This window comes from Tympanuchus pallidicinctus, unplaced genomic scaffold (assembly GCF_026119805.1).
Source record: "Tympanuchus pallidicinctus isolate F22 unplaced genomic scaffold, pur_lepc_1.0 scaffold7, whole genome shotgun sequence".
Taxonomy (NCBI): Eukaryota; Metazoa; Chordata; class Aves; order Galliformes; family Phasianidae; genus Tympanuchus; species Tympanuchus pallidicinctus.
This window is the reverse complement of record NW_026294791.1, coordinates 23,913,071-23,928,783: the sequence shown is the minus strand read 5'-3', so window position 1 is coordinate 23,928,783 and position 15,713 is coordinate 23,913,071. Positions and strand designations below refer to the sequence as shown.

General features: G+C 44.4%; 2 protein-coding genes across 6 annotated transcripts in view; both read right to left on the bottom strand.

Annotated features, from left to right (window-relative positions):
- Window positions 1-3,017, bottom strand: part of RXRG (retinoid X receptor gamma) — a 29,357-nt gene extending 26,340 nt beyond the window's left edge. Inside the window, exon 1 of one of the 2 annotated variants that reach the window (XM_052665635.1) lies at window positions 2,914-3,017. In XM_052665635.1, coding sequence (XP_052521595.1) covers window positions 2,914-2,935 — 22 coding nt within the window. In that variant the 5' untranslated portion in view covers window positions 2,936-3,017. The remainder of the gene's footprint in view (window positions 1-2,913) is intronic. The other variant, XM_052665641.1, reaches the window with a different exon arrangement.
- Window positions 3,018-7,565: 4,548 nt separating this feature from the next.
- Window positions 7,566-15,294, bottom strand: SELE (selectin E). 4 transcript variants are annotated; one of them, XM_052666710.1, is made up of 14 exons: window positions 15,108-15,291; window positions 14,731-14,810; window positions 13,904-14,290; window positions 13,012-13,119; window positions 12,700-12,885; window positions 12,301-12,486; window positions 12,014-12,193; window positions 11,274-11,459; window positions 10,987-11,166; window positions 10,398-10,583; window positions 9,606-9,713; window positions 9,127-9,148; window positions 8,963-9,017; window positions 7,566-8,605 (listed from the first exon to the last, which is right to left on the bottom strand). In XM_052666710.1, the coding sequence occupies exons 2-13, from the start codon at window positions 14,765-14,767 to the stop codon at window positions 8,978-8,980; spliced, it is 1,806 nt and encodes a 601-aa protein (XP_052522670.1). In that variant the 5' UTR covers window positions 14,768-14,810; window positions 15,108-15,291; the 3' UTR covers window positions 7,566-8,605; window positions 8,963-8,977. The 4 variants fall into 4 exon arrangements, with proteins under 4 accessions (XP_052522670.1, XP_052522674.1, XP_052522673.1 ...); XM_052666714.1 differs by lacking the exons at window positions 11,274-11,459; window positions 12,014-12,193 and having other exon boundaries at window positions 15,108-15,294; XM_052666713.1 differs by lacking the exons at window positions 12,014-12,193; window positions 12,301-12,486 and having other exon boundaries at window positions 15,108-15,293.
- Window positions 15,295-15,713: the final 419 nt, after the last annotated feature.

Here is a 15,713-nt window from a genome sequence, read left to right as displayed (position 1 = left end):
GATGGTTTGCTATTTCAGATCAGCACCTAAGGGATGGTATTCTACATTGGGGTTGGGCAGAGCTGGCATATCAAGATGTGAGGACATGCTAATGGGCACTGATTTCCAAGGCAGCATGCTTGGCAGTCACAGCCAAACCAGAGACCTGACATCAATGCTTCCTCTTCGTTCAAAAATACACAGGATAATGTGGAGAGAAAAATAAGTAAATAAATAAAACAGGCACAAAACATACTTTTCATATTCCCTCCTTCCTTCTCTTTGCTTATTCATCACCTTTTTGAAGACATTTCATACCATAATTCCAAACACCAATTCCAGTTGCGTGCTTTGAGCTGTTCTTCATAGTTGTTCCTTCTTAACTATTGTTTTTTTTTAATTATTTTTTTAATTTTTTTTAAAGTAGCTGCAGTAGGAAGGGAAGCTTCAGCAAGATCCAGATCCACTCAAACTTGAAACACTCCACCCAACTTCAAAGATTTGTTTCAGCCCCATTAACTCAAATGCGACTTCACAACTTGTCCATTGGCTGCTTTTGCAGGAAATCCAGACTCCATAGTGAACCTGCCTGACTCCTGTACTGAGTCACAGCCCCATGTGAGCATGGTTGGATTGTATCAACATGAGTGCTTCGGTGCTTGTCCCTCCTTTGTCAGGCCATCTGATAGCGTGGGCTGCTCGTCTGTGTCGAAATCTATTTGACAGGGTCTCTTTGATCTGCCCATACGCTGCTTTTTCATTCTAACAGGCCCACAGCAGCAGCCCCAAAGGACTTTGCAAACAATAACATGAACATAGCTGCACTTAGGACTTGCAAACTCTGATTTTAGCCCCTTTGTACGTCAGATGCCACCAGGCCCAAAAACAATTTGCAAACAGGACCTAAGATCAGGCCTAATTTTAGTAAGCCTTTGAGCTCCAGGTCCCCTGGCTGTGTTTGCTTTGATGAAACATGATCCTAGGATGAAAGAAAGCAAAAACCCAGCTGGCACCTGCCGGGAGGGCAGGGAGAGGGAATCTGGCAGACAGGAGGTTCCTACAGAGATTGCCAACACTACTACACGTCTGTTTTGCTTTTTGGGCAGCACAGCGATTCCAAAGGTGACAAACATTTGGCTTGGCTGGCCAGACAAGATGTGCCCACATCAGATATTGCATTCTCCCTCCTCTCTCACTAGCATCTCTGCACCTCTCAGGCAGCCCCTTCTGTTGTGCTTCAGGTTGCCGAGCTGCAGAGAGCATCCAGGCTCTGCTGGAGTGAAGCACATCGGTGGGAAGAGCTGCTCCCTTGCTAAGTGTGGGCCAGCTGGCTAGGCTGCATCTGGACAACTCATTTCAAATGTCAGTCTGGAGCACAACGTAAGGATTTTCATTGCAGGACACATCTGAACTTCATGCAACCCTGAGGTTACTGTAGCTTTTTTTAGAAATGCAGCTTTATTTGCATTTCAGTGTCACAAAAAGACAAATCTTTAAGTTGGGAATGCTGTTTTGTTGTTTTTTTTTTTCCCCCAGACACTCCCAGTGTGAAGGAATGATTCTTTAAAGCAAGACTTGCTATTATCTGATCACTAAAAGAGGTTAGGAAAGACTGTTGATTCTCCTTCTCATTGTTCTACAGTCCTGAGGAATCCCCTACAACCCAGTTATGCTCTTCAACCAAAGAGCATTTGGAAGGTTCCCTACAGTCTCTTCCTATAAACATCTATTGGTTTCACCCTGCCATGAAGGATGCAGGTGTGCTGGCTCAACCTGCTTATCAGCCAGCCACCTGCAGCTGGATTGACTAGTTGCCCCTGCAGCAGTAATCAGCATCAGATGGAGGGTGGGCAAGCAGGCCAAACCACTGATTTCAAACCCCATCTCTCACCCCCTCGGCCTCCTCAGAGATGCCTACAACATCTCTAGGGCAGCACATCTTAGGCATGAGCCCCTGACTAGGTTTTATGGAGGTGATCTGGACAGCTGGGCCCCTTCTAGGAAGGAAGAGGCAGCTGATAGCATTACTGTGTCTGCACTCTGTCACAGACCGTGTTTGCCTGCACCGGAAGCAACACGCGAGGCAAACATGCAGACCTTGGTGGAAGCTATAGCAATTAGGTTAATGAAGAGCTGGAGCTGTCCCATATGTTTTCTGATCTGTTGTTCTTTGAGAGCCATACTGCACCTGTTCCCAGAGCATCCAAAGGCCTCAGTGGCATAGATTTGCCTGCACCAGACACAGGAGCAGAAGGAGGACTGATACAGATTGCTGGCATAATGTGGAGGCAGAAGTTGCTCAGATTTAGCCATCAGTGCTACTGAGAAATAAAACTAGTGCTCATCCCTTCAAACCAACGGAGCAAATAGACATAGACTGGGATTTCTGAAAGAGCCAGAGTTTCAGACACCAAATTTCTCCAACTATCCAGGAGCCACGGATCCAGATTGCTAGAATTCCTTGGAGCATACCTGCAGCTGCTCTGGTCCCACTCAGCCCCTGATTTTTGCATAGAGTCACAGTGCACAATGTCAGCTTCTACCTGCAGTGCCATCACTCAGCCAGGAGCAGGGCTTTGGAGTAGGCGACTTCTCAGAGCCCCTCAAATCTCATTTCTTAGGATGCTCTGACAAGTTCTTTCCCAGGTACAAGCTCAGAGAAAAAGCTTCTCTTCAGAACTAGCTTTGCTTATTATAAAGACTAGAGAAGTCCATATTCCCAAAACATTTGTAAAACAGACAGTCCATCCTTCCCCAGAGCATTTCCACTGCCCACAAGTGTGGATGTGGCACCAGGGGGCACAGTCAGTGGGTGTAAGGCAATGGAAAGCACTGCAATGACAACAGAGTAGCAAAGTCCTAGGATGCAGCAAATGAGGACTTGCTCAAACACAACAGCTGTGAGTACAGAAATAAAGGAAAGAATCTGCTTACCTTCAGGAGGCTTCAGATACATAGAAATCTCCAGAAGGAAACAAATAAAAAAACAAACAAAAAACCTTCATTCCACAGCCAAACCTTAAATGAGGTCTGGCTCCAGCCCTTCCATCACTCGGGTGCACTGCACACACTTGAGCTCCCCTGAGTGGGCCCTGTCTTCCCACCAGGTGTTCAATCACTGCTTCAGGCTGTGACTTAGCATTTCTGCTACACTGGGCATGGTGGGGATGTGTTGATGGTTGGACTAGGTGGTCTTTTCCACCTTAATGATTCTACTGTTTCTTCTGGAGCTAGGCTTCAATGCTAACATGAAAGCAGAGACTATCTGCCATTTGTAACCATTCCCGCCTCCTGCTAGAACATGAATAAAGTGCTTTAAAAGTCCCCAGAGCTGTCACCAGTTTCCATGGCCAAAACACTGACCTTCAAGGCAGCACACAGGGAAGGATGCTGTGACGGGTCGTTCACCATTTAATGAGGCAAGAACCGAAATCTGCAAGGAAACAGGAAGTAAAAGTGACAAAAGAGAAACACGGGCCAGCCTGCCATTCGTGTGCACACAGGAACATTTGCACGTTATGAGCTTCCTTTGGCAGCATCTGAAATACTCATGAGCACTGAAAGGAACCGCCCATGGCCTCAACGCAGCCAAACTGAGCAAATGCTGCCTGCAGTCTGGGTAAAACAGTGCTCTTTGCACTCAGAATGGCTTCGAGGAGTGAGGTGTTTGTTTCTTAGTAATTGCAGTTGCTGCATTTACCTCCATTGGGTTTTAAAAACTGGATTTTAAAGTCAGTATGAGGGAAGACGTGGAGTTTTTAACCTTCTGGCATATCAGGTGGGATTTTACACCACTCTGAGCAAAACTTACACCCTCTGCTCCAACTGGGTAATGAAATAGTGCTGAATATTTGTGTAGAAAAGCTAACAGAGGGAAAAGAAAATGAAGCAGATTGATCTGTACTGACCCCAGCAGTGCTATCTACCTGCCCTAGTTCAAAGGAGCAGCGTGATAAATGCATTCAGGTGAACAGCTGGCCTGGCTTGGATTCAAATGAACCACCAACCTTAGTATGCTCTGCATGAAGAGGATGTCTGAGCAGTGCATGCAAAATGCACTGTGGCTTTGCCAATTACCCGTGGAATGCAAACTGCTGCTGTTCCTCCAAAGGAACATGGTGAGGGTCTGTGAGCTCTGCTCAGACCCTACCCCCACCAAACCTGCAGGCATTCTATAGGTTTGATAATTCAGCCTTTGCCAAGGGGTGAAAATGATATCATGTATTCCATCTGGTTGCTTCCAACAGTTGTGTCTTGGTCAAAAAAGAGTCAGTGTAAAGTAGCAAGGGTTTACTCTGTTCTTCCACTGCAGCCACATTGGCATCAGCTGCAGCAAGGAATGGGAAAGGAGAGCAGTGAGGATGGGATAGGGCTGTCTCTCTTAGGATAGGACTTTCTAGAACTACGCTTGCTGTCATTTTGGCTAAAATAGTATCATTTCCCTTTGGCACATTTCATTACCCAAGTGAGCCCAGCCTTTCACCACGTCTGATTTGTATGTTATCTGAGTTGTTTGGGCTGATATGAGATAAGATGAAGGGGGACGTCACTGTTTCGTGCAGCGTTGGCTGTGCTGTTTCCCTCCCGGTGTAGGTCAGGCTGGGCTCGATTTCCCAAGATCCCAAAGAGAAAACATCCTGCCTGATTGCAGCCCCTCCTTTCCCAGAAATCGCACTGTGGAATAAGCCCTGAATGCAGTGTTTCCTGTCTTCCTTTTAACCCTTTACCTTCCACCCAAGTATTCCATGACACAAGCCTGCTCCAGCAGGCTCCCTCCTCCTGCCCACTCAAAGGCTGTCAGAAGCCCAAAATGACAGCAGAAGCAAGCAAGTCACCTGCAATTTCACACCTGCCTTTGTTGCCTTTGTGGCAGCTGGTGAGGCGAGAAGCTGATGAAGGTCCCACTTGGCCCAGGCTGAAAGTCAAAGCAACTGTTGGGCCTTTCAAAGAATGTCCTTTCCTGAAGTGGGAAGGCAGGTAGAAAACCTGCTGGCAGCTGCCTGGGGGCATCTGTTGCCTTGCTGAGGAGGCATTTGTGCTTTTTTTGCCCTGTTCTTGGCAGTATTCCTGAGCTGGAGAAAGCATTGGCCATCATCAGCTGTGCAAGCACTTTCTGGGCAGTGGATTTCTCTTATCACTGGAGCCACAGCTTAACTGTGCTGGCCAGGTCTGCCTCTCTCCTAGGCAAGATTTAACAGCACCAGATGAGCAGCAGTAACCACCTACCAATTTTGACTCCGCTGGCTAAATTTAACCTGCAATTTTCCTTGTTTCACCCTAGAGGCGTGCATGTGAGAGGCCATAAACTGAGATAGGGAGCCCCATAATATGACTGTGCAAATGTTGGAGGCTGGACTGTGATACCTGTGTCTGTTCTGCCCTTTGCTAAGCTTTTTCTGCCTAATACCAACAGGAAGTTGGCCTGCCAGCCTGTGGGCAAGGCCACGTTGTATTCATTTGTTGTGAAATACGGCTCTCGAGGAGCAACTGTCTTGTGTTCTTACCTGTCCCTAACCAACAGCTTTAGCACTCACCATAGCACCCTTCTCCCCTGGGCCCCTGGGCTGAAGACCGCTCACAGGGTACCCACCAGCAGCTGCACATTTGCAGCAGGCTCAGGCCAGGAAGCAGCAGAGTCTCCCTACAAAAACCAGAGGAATGCAGACAGGAGCAAGACTTGGGACAGAAAACAGACTCACAAAGGGCTTGAACACATCACGTAGCACGGACATTGCGTGTCACAGTCTGGCATCCCGGCCCTAATACCCTCTGACAGCTCCCAGAGCAGGAGCTGGGCAGGTGAGTGATTTGATCATGACTCTTAACTCCTGCAAGAGCTTCAGAGTTCCTGCTGCCAGTCCTCTGCAAAGCACGCGAGGAGCTGCAAAGACTGGCAGCTTCCAGAGCCTGTAGCAGTGACCTACCTTTGTGAGCTAAGAACTGCTGGCCAAATGCTGGGTCCGGTCCAACCCTTGTAAATTGGAACTGGGGAAGGCAGCTTCAGCCAGGCCCTAGTAAATGAGTGCTTGTTTGATGGCTAATTGCTTATGAAAATAAAAGGCACAATCCCAGTGTGGGCAGGGCTTATACTGCCATGGGCCCAACTGAGAACCAAGGAATTTAAGGGAAATAGAACAGGAGATAAGGAAAGTTCCTCCAGCAAAGAATATGTGGAGCTTTGGTGGTCCCATAGTGATGAGAGCAATACAACAGAGGTATTTAGAGAGCATCTTACAGCAAATATTCCCACAGCCACTCTGGCCAGAGCAGGATCCAAACAGACATCAAACAACAGAATTCTGCATTCATGGTCACCATGACAGGGATGTCTTCATTACACTCTCTGAAGATCTTATAGGCCTGAGCATGCCATAACATCACAGTTGATAATTTCATAATTCCATTCAGGTTGGAAAAGGCCACTAAGAGCATCTAGCCCTAACACTAAGCCATCACCACCATGCCCAAGAAACCATGTCCCTCAATTTGTGTCCTGAAGCAAGAAAAAACAGTGCAAGTCCTATAAGATCCCAGAGAAGTAAAGCTGCTAGCAGTACTTGCTCCAGTCAGCTCCTGGGAGAGAAGCTGGGCTCCCCTGATTGAATGGCAGGAGCCACGGTGGCCTGAGCAGCTGTCTCCAGAGGATGCTACAGGACTGTGCATGTAGAGGACAACAACAAGGACAGGCTGGGAGACCCATGTGGTGGTTTAGCTCTCAAAACAGCTCCTGCAGGGATTCAGAGCAGGGCGTTTCGGGCTAATCTCTACATCCCCTCAGGGAACCTGAAGGATTACTGCTCTACATCTGCTCACACGGTTGGGCCCCACCTTGTCAAGGCGGGGGGAAGCACTGGCAGCCGCTCTCGGTTTGTTAATCGGTTTGGGATAAACAGCAGTGGACCCTGTTCATCTTGGTGCAGCAACCTCTGACTATCTTTGCTAGCTGGCCTGATGGCTTCTTTAGAGCCTTGCCTCGGGCTGGAGCCACAGTGCAGCTTTCTTGGATGTGTCAAGGGCTGGGAAAGGGCAGATACAGCAGCTGGCCATCACTACCCTAGTGCAGTGTTTGTTACAGCCCAAGACAGAGCGGGTGTAGTGAAGGAAATCAGTCACCTCAGGTCCCCAGTGCTGTGCTTTCACCTGCTAGCCCATGCTTTCCCAGCCCTTCGCTAACTTCCCAGCAGAATAGGCTGCAAAAGGCCTGTATGAGCTAAGTGGTTCATGCTGTTAACTGTGCACCAAGGTCACCCACTTGCTTTTCCTTCTGCTCTCCTCTCCTTCCTGAGCATGCATGTCTCGAAGCTCACTGCTGTTCCAAGCACTTTCTTTATGGGATACAATGCTGACCTTTCCTCCTTTCAGGACCAGAAATGCTGGTTTTGAGTCCAGCTACGGCTGTGCTGGCTCCCAGGTAGTCAGTGCCATCTGCTGGCTGCACTTTCCCTGAGTTCTACGAAGACATGAAAAGCTAAGTACAAGACTCCAGTCTTACAATTTAACCATCTTCCCCCACACCCTGACTTTCTGCTGCTGAAGTCATACCCACAGGGCACATTTAAAAGATGGACATTTTCAGAAAGGGAGCATTCTCTTTAAAACATTTTATTAAATACTGCTACAAATAGAACAGTACACATCAGATTCTAAGTCCAGCAGAGATTACTAATTTATAACTTACACATAAATTAAGACTCTCATTTGAAGTCCTTTAACAGCACAATAGTTCATACATGCAACATATATAAAAACCTGAGGCTTCTATTTTATCTGTAAATTATGTTCATTAAGATTACATGCCTGCATATTTCTGACTCATTTTTAAAAGGTTCTGGGCCCAGATCAGGATCAGGTGTTTTAAATATAGTTGCCATTAACAGCACAGAAATCCCTTGGTAAAAATTACACAGCAAATTAAATATTTACATCCACACATCTGTATTACAGTGCACAATCCCATGGGGATGAGAACTTCCCACCTACTTGCTGCATTCAGAAACCAGAGTACCTAGTACAAGCACTATCATTCCCAGTGCCATCAACAAAAAGTAAAGTCCAAAGGCTTTCTGGAACATGCAGCAGAAACCCAGATAATTGCCTATGTCACTTCAGGCATATGGGAACATCTTAAAATAAAATGACTTCAACAATAAGCCAGATCAATGGCTTCAAAGCAATTGAGAATGTTTTTAACCCCAATTACTTTGTTTCTGCCAGCATAACCCATATGTCTCCAGAGGAGACATCTCCAGCAGTGTAATAAGTGATGTGAAATAATGTATGTCTTCACCTCACCCAGGTACCTCACCTAGTAGACCAGAGGAGAAACCAGCCTCCTCCTTAGCCAGCAGCTTACTATTTGCTCACCATCTGGACAAGACATGGCAAGCTCCCAGTTATGATAACTACATGACTGAATGTAGACAGCGTTTTGCCAGAAGGCCAGAGTTTTACTCTCTGCTTGTTAGTCTTCTATGGAAATACCAGACAGCTTGAGTTCAAAATTTGAGCAATACACAAGGTGAATCATCTTGTCAGCAAGAGGTAAAAACATCTGGTCAGCTGCTGATCTGCATGGAGTTTCATTTCCTGAAAATCTCTGAGACATGAGCAAAGATGGCTTCAATTCCTGCAGAGAGAAGAACATTCCTCTATAAATTGGAAAAATTGGCACAGATTTGTACTTGCTGTCAGGTCAGAGGAATTTTGTATGCAACATGAAGCAAAAATGTACCAAAGTGTTCCTAATATTATATACAGCTAGACAGACAGCATAGCACAATAATCCCTTAGGAGCTAAATGACAATTTCTAAATCAATAAATCTATCAGTTTCCTTAGGAACTTTGGTGCAGTGGTAAAAGTCATGGTAGGTACCCCAAAGCGTACACTGCTATTTTTGCAAGTGTGTAGCAATTAGTAGGCTCTGATTACTTCTGTGATTAGAAGGAAGAGAATTTGGGAATGCACCTATCTCATGTGCTTACCTGAAACACCGGGAGCTAGACATTCTGGCTTTCAGTAGTGAGGTGCTGACAGCTGCTGTAAGAACAGAAATGAAAAGTACTTTAGTGACAACTGTTCTATACCTACTGGATTTGAGCAAAATGATTACAATGCTTTTCATGCTGCTTTTTGAGACACAACTTACCTGGCAGGAGTGAATTTCTTTACTGCAAGAAGAAAAAGAAAAAATATTAGCATTTCAAGATGAAAGCCCAATCTTCCAAACTTTTCTTCCTATTAAAAAATCTTATCTGAATATTTAATAAAAAACCATTCATCTAGCAACAGAAATCTCACAGCTAGGTATTACTGTATTGTCATTAGCCCCAACTCAATCTCCCGTTCACTTTCCCTGGCAGTAATTACTGATGAATAACCACTGGCTTTTTCACCTCTAATTCTTGTTTTCTTACTTATTTTTTAACTCCTTCAGATTTTTAAATGTTTATCATAAAACCAAACATGTCACACATGCAGGCTTCCTGAAAGTAACACTGGAATTTGTTTATGTGAATATTCTCACTTTTTCAAAAGGCAACTGTTTGAGATCTGGAGGTTTTTCCTTCCCACTAAACAAATTTCAGGAAGGTAAATAAAATTAATGGAAACAGTCCAGTGGCTCACCTTTGCTTCGTAACCGTTTTGCAAGCCAAAAGAGGAATGATGCTGTGGCAAGCAGAGAGGTAGAGGTGGCTGCTATGCCCACAGTGACATAGCCAACTTGTTGAGAAGCTGAAAGAAGAAAAACAGCTGCAGTGAGATCAAGAGGCATGTAGTTTCCTCCTCTTTGAGAGTCCGACTGAAATCAATGAAATTATTCAAGGATCTGAATTCTAGCCAAATAGAGTGAAGTTGAGCTCTTGGGACCTACAGCAAAGGCACATCAGACAAACCAAACGTGTTCCTACATGACAGGGGAAGAGCTCTTACTATCTTGGATGGAAAGGGAGACTTTTGCCCTGTAAATTTACAGCCTTTCACAGGAAAGCTCTGTGAGGAGCTCACTGAAGAAGCTATCACATCAGATTTATAAATCTACAAACTTCTTTTACTGAGAAGCAAACTGATTTATGCACATTTTTCTTTAATGTTCTACTTCTCTAGAAAAGCTCTTTATTAACATGGAAACAGCTCAGCATGAGAAATATTTTAGTTAAGAACACACAAAAAACGCCTAAAGTCAGGTTGAAGCTTTTGATTTTGATAAGAAATCAAGGCTTCCCATCAAGACCCATCAGGAATGTTCCCTCTTATTTTCAAGGATCATATTCAGAGATTTCCTTAGGTTTCTTCCTTTGTGGGCTGCACAACAAGTTCTAACTCACTGCTTGCTGTTATCCCCTCTACCCTTCCATACCTCCTATTTTGGCCAGGAACCTAGTGAGATCTTTTTCTGGCTAGTCACAGATAGAATACCTTCACATGTGGGCAGACTGGCACTCCAGGTTCCTGAAAGACTGCACTCAAGAACACGAGATCCACTGAGATTCCATCCTTCCAGGCAGCTGAAGTGGCAGGCTGTGTTATATGTGAAGTTCCCAGCACCATGTATGCAATCCATGGAGCCTTTCTCAGGAGACTTCAGTGGTTCACACTGTACAACTGAAATAAAGAAAAAAAATGGTTGAGACGTAAACACCTTTCCTATCTTTGACCCTACTGTTTGCACTAGTAAATGTACACTGTATGTTCAAAATCATTTGGATGTGGGGTGAAGGGAGTTCAGAAAGCCATGAGCAGGTATTCTGAAAACAGGGCACATCAGAGCTGAAAGCATTAGAGATAGCACATACACTAGCTTGGAGCAGGTCAGAATAACATACTCCTCTTTTAGCTGACAAGAAGGGATATCCTGCCAAGAACTAACCTCTACTGAGGCCATGATATTACGTTGTACAATGAATCAGTGCTGGATATTTATTGAATTGAACCTGTACTCTCAGGGATAGGATTTCAGAGTATTGCACAGTAACAAGAAAACATTTTCCAACCCCAAAAATCTCACCTTTGCATTTTGGGAATGGCTCTGACCACTGTCCCTGTGCTATGCACTTAATGCTGGATGGGCCCTCCAAAACGTAGCCTTCTCGACAACGGAAATCACAGTGTGAACCATAGGTGAGATCTGCAGAAGCACAGCTCACAGAACCTTCTTCTGGCCAGGTTACAGCCTCACACCTCACAGCTGCAACGCACACATCACAACAGCAGTCAGCTCAGAGGTCTCAGGAATTCAACATGCCAATCAAAGCTGATTGCCCCAAGGGCTCGGGCAGGCGTGAAAAAATGTACCTGCACAGGATGGCTGCTGCTTGTCCCAGGCCCCAGAAGATCCACACTGCAGAGTGGATGGTCCTGTCAGAGCAAATCCTTCCTCACAGGTGAACTCACAGGTGGTACCCCAGGGAAGCTCCCCAGAGGGATGGGAGCAGTTGAGAGAGCCATGAGCAGGCATTTCTAAAGCAGGGCAGGTCACAGCTGAAAGCATAAAAAACAGCACAGACATTAGCTTGGAGTAGGTCAGAATAAATGCTCCTCTTTCAGATGGCAAGAGGTTGTGTCCTGCCTGGAGCTCTCCCCTACAGAGCCATAGTACTGCCCTTTACCCCTAGCAGTGTCTCAGGATACAGGAATTACAGCATGCTGCACTGTGAAGCCAGAACACTTAAATATGTATTTAAAGCACACAAGCTGTTCCTAATACTGGCTCAGCTTATGAGGTGCATTTTGGGGGTGTGAACTCCCATTTGAAGATGAGAGTTTGGAGCAGGTCAGAACACCCTACTTCAACGGTCTGTTACGACTTCTGCTGGGAGTACAGCTGCCAAGTGTAGTTTCTCAACTTGCATTGCTATTTCCACTTTAATACAGCAGGATATGTGATCTTTGTCTTGAAACCCCTTTAAGAGAAATACTATAAGCCTACCAGAGATGATTGTTATTATTTGACAACACTTGAATTATTCAGTCTCTTCAGACTATTTGAGCTAGTGTTAAGTTTAACAGATGATTTCTAACCCCAAAAATCTCACCTTTGCATTTTGGGAATGGCTCTGACCACTGTCCCTGTGCCATGCACTTAATGCTGGATGGGCCCTCCAAAACGTAGCCTTCTCGACAACGGAAATCACAGTGTGAACCATAGGTGAGATCTGCAGAAGCACAGCTCACAGAACCTTCTTCTGGCCAGGTTACAGCCTCACACCTCACAGCTGCAACGCACACATCACAACAGCAGTCAGCTCAGAGGTCTCAGGAATTCAACATGCCAATCAAAGCTGATTGCCCCAAGGGCTTGGGCAGGCGTGGAAAAATGTACCTGCACAGGATGGCTGCTGCTTGTCCCAGGCCCCAGAAGATCCACACTGCAGAGTGGATGGTCCTGTCAGAGCAAATCCTTCCTCACAGGTGAACTCACAGGTGGTACCCCAGGGAAGCTCCCCAGAGGGATGCGAGCAGTTGAGAGAGCCATGAGCAGGCATTTCTAAAGCAGGGCAGGTCACAGCTGAAAGCATAAAAAACAGCACAGACATTAGCTTGGGATAATCTTTAAAAAAGCATTTTTTCTTTCCTGAAACTTAGTAACATACCTAATGCATAGAAACAGCTTTAGATATAGGCCAGAATTTCAGTTTGTACCCATTAATAGAGTTCTGCAGACTTCAGTGCTGCTATGTGTAATGCAGAAATCTCATCTACCATTGCTTGACAAGCTCACCTTTGCATGATGCAAGTGTGTCAGACCAGTTTCCAGAAGACATACAGTATACTGACTGCAGTCCATTCAGCTCATAGCCTTCTTCACACTGAGCTGTGCATGAGGAGTTATAGCCGAAGTCCTCCAATGGATGGTTGCACTCAAGGCTGCCGTGATCAGGTTTCTTTAGTGGATCACAAGTCTTAACTTCAAAGAAACACAAGAAGGTACATAGTCAGTCCCTTTGGTCAAGCAGGCAAATCAAGCCAGACAAACAGAACTAAGCTAGCATGACCGTCTCCCTGGTTGGAAAGAAGGATGTAGTAATCTTACCAAATTCACAATCTGGCCCATAGAATCCAGGGTTACACTGGCAGGTGTGATTGTTAATAGTCTCTATGCATTCCCCACGGCCACTGCAGAAAGATGGGTTGCAAGAAGCTGAAGAAAAAAAAAAAAAGAAAGAAGTCCATCAAATAAAAGAATCAGCATTGACCACTAATTAAATCTGGTCTGTGCATCATTCATCTTTCTGTCACTAAAGAAGCAGTTTGTGAGGCAAAAGAAATGCAGGGAATTTTGTTATATTAGTTAACTCTGCCATTTTACAGAAGCATTTCAGAAATCAATTCCTTTGACAGACTAGCTCACAATGAAAGGATTCCAAGGGAAACTCTAAGACCACTTGCTCTCAGGTAGATATTAGTAATATTTAAAATGCAAAAGGAACAATATGTGTGAGGTAGGTAGAACACTTCAGCAGAGGCATTCTTCCTTACCTCAGCTCTGAATTGGCAGATATTTGACTTAGATTTTTTTTTACTAGCCTTAGTAATCTCTATATAGAGTGTATAGTATATATACATGATGTTAGATTTAACCCAATGCTCTATAGTCAGCAGAGAGATAGACACCTTCAAAAGGACAATTCTTATGTAGCTCAGACAATTACTTGATGAAAGCCAACTTTTGAAAGAGCCATTTTCCCTCCACTGATTATAGAGCCTGATGGCTTGCTTAGAAAAGATGTATTATAGTCTAGGGGCTAAAAGGTAAGTGAGATGAATCTAGCTCTTAGAAAAAGAGCAATCTCAGCCCTGCGAGTAAGGATAAGTGTAGGATGTTCACAGAGTCAGGCAGTCAGCATGTAAAACTAGGTTAAACAACCCATTCCACTATCTCATCTCCACAGGGGCTCACTGAAATGGACTTTATGATACTATACCTGTATAGCACAAGGCAACCTTTTTTTTTTCACACTTCTCATCATTCCATTTGCCGTCATCCTTCCCTCTTTTGATGTAGATTTCAACACAGTCCTCGTTGTTCCCTTTGCCATTTGGTTCACCTGAAGCCCAATTTTCTGCTTCATCTGTCAGTTCTTTGTTTGTTCCAACCCAGGTCCACGTACCATTAATTTTTCTGATTCCAATCCAGTAGTAACCCGGATTGAAGGGTAAGAAGTCATTAAGATAGTTGATTTCATCCTTGTTTTGAATGGCAACCATGTTAGTATAGCTCTTTTTGCACCATAACTCTGCCTCTTTGTAGGTCATGTTTGTGTCTGAATAATGGTATGTCCAACAATTCACCACCTCTAGTATTGTAAGCCCTAGAATGAAAAGATGGCAAAAAGTTGGTATTGGGCATTTCCCCAACTCTTTCTCTAGGAAAGGATACATAAAGCTTTATAAACATTGCACATTTGTTAATATCTGAAACAGCATCAAAATTTAGTGGCAATTATTTTACAAGTAATTAACCAACAAGTTTCAAAACAGGCAAGTCACCATCAAGTATAGAAACTTCAGCCTGTCAAACTACTACCACTCATACAAAGATCTGCAGAATTCATATCACATCACAGGAGCCAATTACACTTTTGTCAGGCAATCAGGGTAAAGTGCCATTGCAGCTACAGCCTTCTCTATGTGAATCTGGCCCCAAGCTAATTCAGTCAGATTTAAAAACTATCTGTTTAATTCCAAACTCAAAACTAAGCACACTAACACTGTCACTCAGATAGTTTTCTGCAGACACATACACACTTACCGTAAGCAAGAAGAGATAGGAACCACAGGCAATTCATTTCTCTGAGAGCTTTCTCTTCTCTTTATCTTTTAAGCAGAGGGCTATGAAAGATCAAAGGAACACATTTGTAGAGAATATACACCGTTTTTTTTTTACTATCCAATATAAAATGCTGCCTGAGCAATCTTCTCTGCATACTTTTAAAGAATCATTCTGAAGAATTAAGTAAGATTTCCATTCTTGCGAGATCAACCATTTAAAACAGCTCTTAATGTCAAGAGAGCTTTTAAATTTAAATAGCTCTTAAAAAAAAACCCAAAACATTAGCACAGAATTCTCTCTCCAGTTTTCCTCTAGCTGAGACATAGAATATAATAAAACAGTCAATTTATACTCACAGGTTGTAGTTGTATTGGTCAGGTGCTGTAGAAGTGCTCTGTAATATTTCCCAGCAACTGCTCTCTGTTGCTGAGCTGCTGAACACGGACTTGAAGATAAAACTCAGCTCAAAGTGTCTGGACTGTGTCTCCCTTGCCTTTAGTACAGCCTTTTATTCTCTCAGCCAGCCTGTTGTTCATAGTACGGGAAATTCCATGTAAAAAAAAATTTCTTGGAAAACCCCAGGATCACATCCTCACACATGAAGCTTGATGCTTCCCCTTGCCAATCAGCCCTCCCATGCTGTGCTGCCAAGCTGCCAAATGGTAGATTACAGCTTTACTGACGGAAGCACACAATTCCAGGATATCAGAAAGGAGCGAGAAAGTTAAGGAGTTTGTTGTCTAAATAGATTCCAACTTTTCTCCTAGGAGAATGTTTTGCACCAAGCTGCTACCAGTCCTTTTGGCATCTCAGTAAGAAAGGCACTGACAATTAAAAGCTGGTTAACTAGTTCACTGAGTAAAGATTAAAATTGCAACATTGGTCAATCTCTTCCCTGTGGGACACAGTACATTGTGCAGAATGTGGACTTAGCTTTGACCTTGGACAATACGTTCCAATAT